Source organism: Pinus tabuliformis, chromosome 6 (genome assembly GCF_031772625.1).
Source record: "Pinus tabuliformis cultivar Carrire ecotype Pingquan chromosome 6, CPIR1, whole genome shotgun sequence".
In the NCBI taxonomy this organism is placed as follows: Eukaryota; Viridiplantae; Streptophyta; class Pinopsida; order Pinales; family Pinaceae; genus Pinus; species Pinus tabuliformis.
In genome coordinates this window covers 589,964,707-589,972,952 of record NC_142292.1, presented here as the reverse complement: position 1 = coordinate 589,972,952, position 8,246 = coordinate 589,964,707, and the positions used below count along the sequence as shown (strand labels likewise).

The window sequence follows — 8,246 nt, the reverse complement described above, 5'->3', positions numbered from 1 at the left end:
ATGATAATCAAACAATGAATTTCTATATAATTTCATCAACAGTTTGAAAGGAAATTGAGTTGTAAATCTTACAAGAAGCGTTGCATCCAATTTACGTAGTGTTGGGATGCTCATCTAAAGTTTTCACTGCACTTTGTTAACCATCATCTGGTAAACAACAATTTTCCAACTCTTTACAAATTAGTTAAAATGGAAGTTGCATTTCATTCATTTAGTGAAACAACGAAAATTGAAATAAGTTGAAAGCAATAGGATCAAAAGGAAAATTTTCATTATTCCCGAGTACATATACTTGACATTGGACAAAGCTAGGGTTGAAAAGACACCCTTGTCTCCACCAAACATATCTTCCCTGGAATTCCTTTCTTTCATCAACTCCATATCTACATAAGAAAATCCCAATTATTCATTCAATAATTAAGAACACACTCATTGTATTGCTTCAATCCTTAGAACCCCCCAATTTTGTAGAGTTCTTGGATTCCTTATAAACCCCCAATTTTGTAGAGTTCTCGTATTTCTTATATCAAAATAAAAGTAAACTTTTCCTTCTCATAGCCTCAAAATGATCTTAAAAATTAGTCCCTAAGGACAATCAATATTCAGGCATATCATTTTAAGCTTGTGTATTGTTCTTAGAAATTCAAGATTTTATATAGACCAAACCTAGGATAAACTAAGCATGGAAGATATCGAATTGGTACTTGAACTACTTATTTTGCACTTGTTTCTTGGATCAACTAGGTGGTACCAACCCCTGTGAAGCTTCATAGTTAGGAAAAAGTGTGCTAATCCATTAAAAACTAGAACCCTACAAACACGTAATGGATTACAAATTCAACAATAATGGCTTTCGAAGACACAACGAATGGATTACAATGAAATCTTATTCTTTCCATGTCAATTCAACACTTGCTACAAGAACCTTTGGTGTTCATATGGTGCTCAAAACCTTGGACTAGAAACTTGGGTCAATCACAGTTGTTCAAAATATCCTGAACAACTCCAACCACCCAACTATCTTTGCCTAATCAAACAACTAACAATCCTCGAATCGTCTAACACATAATCTAATGATACAGAGTGATGACAAGTAACCTCTAGGGAAGTTCTTCTAAGAGGGTAATGCATTACGACATACTTATAAAAGATATTAAATATTTGTCATTAATAATTTAACTTTTAGTAATTTTAATTTTGTCAATTTGATTAAATAGCTTTGGCAATGAGGTAAAATATATGTTAATTATCAAACTAATATTCTACTATTATTATTATTATTATAAAAGGTATTAAATATTTGTCAATAGCTTTGGCAATGAGGTAAAATATATTTTAATTATCAAATTAATAATCTATTATTACCATTACTATAAAAAGTATTAAATATTTGTCAACAATAGTTTAACTTTTAATAATTTTAATTTTGTCCATTTGATTTATTAACTTTAGCAATGAGGTAAAATGATGTATATATATATATATATAAAAACAATTTTATTTTTTGTGTTTTTTGAAATTATTGTGAAGGCTAGGCTCAACAAAACTTAGAGACTGGAATAACACAAAAGTATATCCAACCACTTCTTTCTTGAGTCTCTACTACTCCAAACCATAGTTACCAAGTTCAGTCATATTAGGCCACAGAATTCGAAAATTCACGAGAACGGTTCGATTCGTGGAAAAATATGGTAAACTTAATACGATACAGACATGTTTGGTTTATGGTAAGTTTTATATTAAAAAACAGAAAGGCAATGTTTCTATAGTAAAAAGATTATTGAAATTTTATGTTAAAAATTGCAGCTACAGAATGGTAAGTTTTATTAAAAAATAGGAATGAAAATGAATAGTTGCTATTGGCCACTGTGATTGTGAGGATGTGCCAACCTCGGGCTTTCTCGTGCCTATCCACACATCTAGCCATTGTCTAGCATGGTTCGTAAAGCAGCACTTGGTTGTAACCTTGGTAAAGTATGGGTAAAATTTTATATTTAAAAATTATTGTTAAAAAATGGTAAGATTTTAATTAAAAAATAAAAATGAAAATTTATAGTTTTTATTTTAAAAAGATTATAGAAATTTTATATTAAAAAAATTATAGTTAAATTATCCTATGTTATTAAAAAATATAAGTTTTTTTTTTTTAATATTGTAGAGAAGAATGAGATTTATATTTTATAAAATATAAAAATCAAAATTTATTTTTTCAGTTTTTTAACTTTTTATAATTTTTTTAGATGATATAAGTTATTATAGCATTAAGTCCACCCCAAATATTAGAAAGGTTTTCTTCCTGTCCATATAAAGGATAATTTTCACATATTTCTTGTCAAATAAATTTGATATGATAGGAATAGTGATTAAAACATAAATTCAATGGTATGTGGAGACCATTTAAGATTTACCAACATAAATTCAGTAGTATGTGGAGATCACATCAAAATTATTTTTAATATGCCGTGTCTAATTCTTTACCTTGAAATTCGGATTTGCAATTTTGTTATATATGTTATAAGATTTTACTTAGTTTCTTACTTTACAATTTTAATAAATTTTATAATTTTGTCTTTCATTATTTTTGGATCTTTATAAGAGAAAATAAAGAAGAGTGTCTTTATAAGAGAAACATATAATGATATTTTTTGAACTTTTGAATATAAGAGAGAATTAATGATTTTTTCCCTAATTTTGAATATGATGATCATTTAGTTCAATTGTGTTTTTTAAATTTAAAAAGAAAAAATAAACAATATGTTAATCATAAGAATTTTATATAAATTATTTTTTTCCAAATCAAGTATTCTAATTTTGGTAACTATGCTTCAAACTTATCACAACATGCCATGAAATTTGAAAATTGTCCCATGAAATTTGAAAGCAGGTAACCAGGTAGTCATGATCTTTCCATAGGTGTTGATCATGGTAAATCAGTCCACCTTCATGTCAAGCCTGGGTGTAAACCCAAAGAAAGGAGGAGAATCGAAAATTTCAGCTCTGGAAAAGGAACAGTTTGGAACCACACTCCATGAATTCTGGGTCAAGTTGTAAACTGTGACGTGCTTGGATCCAACTCCTTGGGCTCTGAAATAGATGCAATCCCCCATTCCGGCACAGTGAACAAGTGCAAAGGGCGCTCTCACACGTAGCCTCCGCGCAAAAATCGTTGGAGGCGTCGTCGCAATCACTTCCCAAGTTGGTTCTGCGTCGTCTATATACTCCGATATAACCACTCGCCTATCACCGTCTAATTCTATTTCATTATCCATTTCCGCAACCAAAAGAATACGGGAGCCGCAGCTACCCAGGTAATTGAACAAAACGATGTGATTGTCTGTAGGTGGGGGCAATGGCACAAATAGGTAATTCCCGTCTAGCATATTGAAACTTACAATGCCTTCCACGCCATCTGACGCCGCTAAACTATAGAAGAGACCGAGTCCGGAAAAAACTAACCCGTCACGCCCTGTCACACTCGAATGTAACGTCAAATTCTCCCGGAAGGCTCCCACAGTCTTCCAGACCTTGTCTCTAGACTCGTAGATTTCCACTATCTGCTGTCCCAGCGTTCTGGGTGTGTGCACCGCTACCACTTTGTACCCATTTTCCCCTTCCTGCACGATCCCTAACTCGCCGTTTAAATTAAGTTTTTCCCCTTCCTGCACGATCCCTAACTCGCCGTTTAAATTAAGTTTTCTGAATGTCAGGTGCGAAAGTGTGAAATACTTCCCTGTGAAAGGATTGCAGACGTAGATGGAGTCAGTGATCCTGCTACCAACCAAGAACAAGCCGGCGCCTGATGCGATGTAAAGGAAGGGAGAGCGATTTCGGGAAGCTGTGGCTTCTCTTCGGTCCATAAAGGGAAGGGATAAAGGGCAGCTCTTCCAACTCTGTGTGAAGGAGTAAGCCAAACAATCACACTCACGATGGTAGTCAACATCGCCTATCAACAGCAATGTATTCTTGTTAGGAGGCGCCTCGGCCCATTGTGTGGTAATAAATCTGGTTGATGAAAACAGTATTTTCCATTTTTTGCAGACACTAGAGAATTTACAGAGATAATCCACTGGAAGCCACCCTAATATCTCTTCAGTGAAATCATCTGGTAGTTCACAGAAATGTGAAAATTCCTCAACATCAACCGCGCCCATTTCCAAAAGTACATTCTGACCCTACCACGACAATTTTTTTCAAAAGTTCAGTTTTATACGGTAAATGTGACGGAATTTTATCTCTTGCGAATTTGTGGTGCGATTAGCCGCGACTCTACATGAAAAGTAGTCTGGTTGAGTTTGTTTCGTGTTAGATATTTAAGAATTTTAATTCTTCCATGTTCATTTTCTAAATAAAACATATTCATACCAATTGTAGAACATTCAATTTTTAATTAAATAATTTGTTATTTCACTATTATTTACAGATGGTTCCAACCTACAAGAGGGTATAATATACTACATGGTATAATGGAAAGCAAATTGTCTTAAAGAATTAATAATTTTTTTATTAAATAATTAATTTAATTAAAAAAATTAAATTAAAAAAATACTGTTATTAATATTAAATAATATGAATAACTTATAGATATACATATATATATTTCAGAGTTATTATTGCTTAACTAAATGTTATTAAAATTTGATTTGTAATTCCATTTTTTGAAAAAAAACAATCGATATATTTGGAAGAGAGAGGTGAGTTAGTAATTTTTATATAGTGACAAATTGCAATAATAATAAAAAAAAATAACTTCTATCTTAATAAAAAATATAAAATATAAAATTGGTTGCAAATTATATATATACAAAAAAACTATAATTTCTATATTGGAAAAAATTATAAACTCTCAAATTTCAATGTTAAATGGATAATTAATTAGTAATTTCTTATAACCATAAATTACAAAAAATAAAAAAATAGAACTTCTATCTTAAAAAAATTTATAAAATAGTAAATTAGTTGCAAATTCATAACTCTTATATAAAGAAACAAAAAACAGTAACTTTTATATTGGAAAAAATTATAAACTAACAAACTTAAGTGTTTATTGGATAACTCCCATAAAAAATAGAAATGACATTTGAGACAGGAGAAATTAACGATGGAAATAAGTAAATAAAAATATATTTATTAGGAAAAGATTCAATGATTTTTCATAAAATGATGGTACATTTAAAAAAAACATTAAGTATTTGTAAATTGTATGTGTTGAGATTGCAACAAGATGATGGAGCTTAGTGAAAAGAGTCGCCTTCACTAAGTGGGCCCGCAGGCTATTTTTGGCGCAAGTCTATTTTTAGACTATGTCTATTTTTAGACATATGGATCATGTCTATGTTTATGGATGATTGATCAAGTTGGGAAAATAGACGAACTTCTATTTTTGATGAAAGTGTGAGTGATCACAGTGTGAGTGATCAAGTCTATTTTTAGACTGGCTATCAAAAATAGAAAGTCAATATTATTATCTCACAATAATATTTGGACTATAAACTTAATCTTATTCTCTTGGAGCACTTCATTTGAGCTACGGAAGTGGCACATGCAGCTGTCAGAAGGAAATTCGTTTTTCTTATGAGTCAGTTGAGTTGTTGCATGCATGACTTCAGTTAGAACTCAAGTGAGTTGAGTTTAGTGGACTGGAGGTACAGTTGATGGAGTTGTGTTCAGTTTAACTTAGTTAAACTGGTTGTAGTTAGTCTAACTGCAGATAGACTAATGATGAGTTGTTAACTAATTATTAACTCATAATACAACTAAAGAATACATCAGTTAACTCAGTTGCATGTCAGTGCATGTTCAGTTCAACAGGGACAAGTGGTAGAGAATCAGATTGCTATCAGTTGTGACTATAGTTGTGCACCAGGTCTTGCACAATCAAAGGATTGAGTATGCCAATGAGTTTGCTCACGTATTTGGCCCGCATTTTAGCCTTTGCTCATGTCCACAAAGAGTGAGTGACTATTTTGCAGGTGAAAATCGAGTTTGGGAAGCAATTCTCATCAGTTCTTGAGCAGGTATTGAGCAGTGGAGGCAGGCAAGCAGTGGAAGAGATTTGGAGATCAGATCTGAGCTGTATTGTGTGTAACAGAGGTGGAGATACTTGTGAGAAGTATTATGCTGTGTAATGTTACATGACTCAATCATTAATATACAGATAGTGTGGGGTTTTTAGCGAGATGCTTTCCCCGTGATACATACTGTGTTAATGTGTGAATGCTCTTGATGTTTTATTGTTATTGATGCTGCTATATTCTTGATCAACGTAGAGGAGCTTATGTATTGTGTATGTTTTTCCGCATTAGTACATGATCAGGATAATCTCCATTGAATATGTGTTAAATTATTCAAAATTTCTACATGGTATCAGAGCTAGATAATTATAGAAAAAGTTTCTACATGGTATCCAGAGCTAGATAATTGTAAAAAGTTTCTACATGGTATCAGAGGAGCTTGATTTGTAGAAGAGATTTTTACAGGATATCAAGCGAGGTTGATCGGAAGCAGTTGAGTTGGTTGCTGTGGAATTCGAATTTGCAGCAGTGTTTCTTGGTGACAAACGCAGCAATGTCTTTCAACGGATTGCGATTGGAGAGTATGCTCTTGAGGGCAGCTCAAAACTATATTGCATGGAAGGACAGGATGGAGGCAGTATTGGATGATAACGGGCTGAAGGATTCATAGATACGGATATCCCAAAGCCTACTGATGCTACTCAAGCTGATGCTTGGCAAAAGAAGATCGCAAAATGTCGAAGAATTCTGTTGGAGGGCGTGAAGGATCACATTGTGTCCAGCCTCCATGGAAAGGCTACTCCATATTTGATGTGGAAATCATTAACAGATTATTCCAAAACAAGAGCGATCATAGGAAGCTGGCGCTCAAAGATAAACTCAGAAACATCAAATGCGAGAAGCGAGACAGTATTCCAAGTATCTCACGAAGTTCACTCAGTGTCGAGATGAGCTGGGAAGTGTGGGGGTTACTTTTCGATGATGAGGACTTGGTGAGCTTGGCTCTCCTTGGTCTTCCGAAGAGTTGGCATTCCTATCAGGACTCTGTCAATGGTCGGGAGAAGTTGCCAGGATGGGAAAGACTATGGTCAGATCTTGTGCAGGAGGAGATCAGGCGGAGTACCAGGGATGGATCTTCGTCAAAGGGAGCTATGAAGAGAATTGTGCTTTGGCTGCCAAAGCAAAGAAAGGGAAGAGCAAGAAAGCTTCTCAGTCTGGTGCGAAAGGCAAGAAGCAGGATATGTCCAAGGTGAAGTGTTTTCACTGTCACCAGCATGGACACTATGCCACAAATTGTCCGCAGAAGAAGAAGAACAAGCAAGCTGCTGGATCTGCAGGGGGAGAGGCTTTAGCTTCTCAGTTTGAGCTTGATTTTTCATTGATCGCATGCTTGGTTTCAAGTGTGATGGGATCAGTGTGGTTTCTGGACAGTGGTGCATCTTTTCACATGACGGGAGATAGAGATTTGTTCTCTGATCTGGAGGACAAAGATCTTGGAGTGCACATCGAGATGGGCGATGATGGTAGATACAGTGCGACCGGTATCCGGTACCATTTCCTTTGAGAGGGAGTCTGGTAAACCTTTGTATTGAAGGAAGTCATGCATGTTCCAGGATTGAAGAAGAATCTCATCTCAGTGGCGATGTTAGAAGACAAGGGGTATGATGTTGCTTTCAGCGAGGGAAAGGCTTCCTGCGCAGCAAGACAACTGGTGAGACCCGGAAGATAGGGGTTCGAGTGAGGAACCTTTATCAGTTGCATGTAGATGGATGCGCAGCAATGGCAGGCAGGCAGAAGGATTGGTGAGCCGGGATGATGGCGAGTTGTGGCACAGGAGATGGGGTCACCTTCACCATGGAGCCTTGAAGATACTGCAGCAGAATCACTATAGGGCTTCCTAAAGGCACACTTGCGCAGTCAGATCAATGCAAGGGGTGTACTTTGGGGAAGTTTGTGAAAGCCACCTTTCACGAGAAGGATAGTCGTGCCACGATGATCCTTGAGAGAATTCACACAGACGTGTGTGGACCTTTCTCAGTTGCTTCGACAGCAAAACACAGGTATTATGTGATTTTTGTTGATGATTTCTCTCGTAAGTGCTGGATCTTCTTCATGCAGAAGAGAGCGAGACATATTCAAAGTTCTGTGAATTCAAAGCACTGGTCGAGAGGAGTCGGGGAAGAAGGTGAAGGCTCTTAGGAGCGATAATGGTGGTGAATACATCTCGGACGAGTT

General features: G+C 35.2%; 1 protein-coding gene across 1 annotated transcript; it reads right to left on the bottom strand.

Annotated features, from left to right (window-relative positions):
* Window positions 1–2,930: 2,930 nt before the first annotated feature.
* LOC149259944 (F-box only protein 6-like) lies at window positions 2,931–4,151 on the bottom strand. The gene has a single exon (XM_089455866.1). The coding sequence runs from the start codon at window positions 4,149–4,151 to the stop codon at window positions 2,931–2,933; it is 1,221 nt and encodes a 406-aa protein (XP_089311992.1).
* Window positions 4,152–8,246: the final 4,095 nt, after the last annotated feature.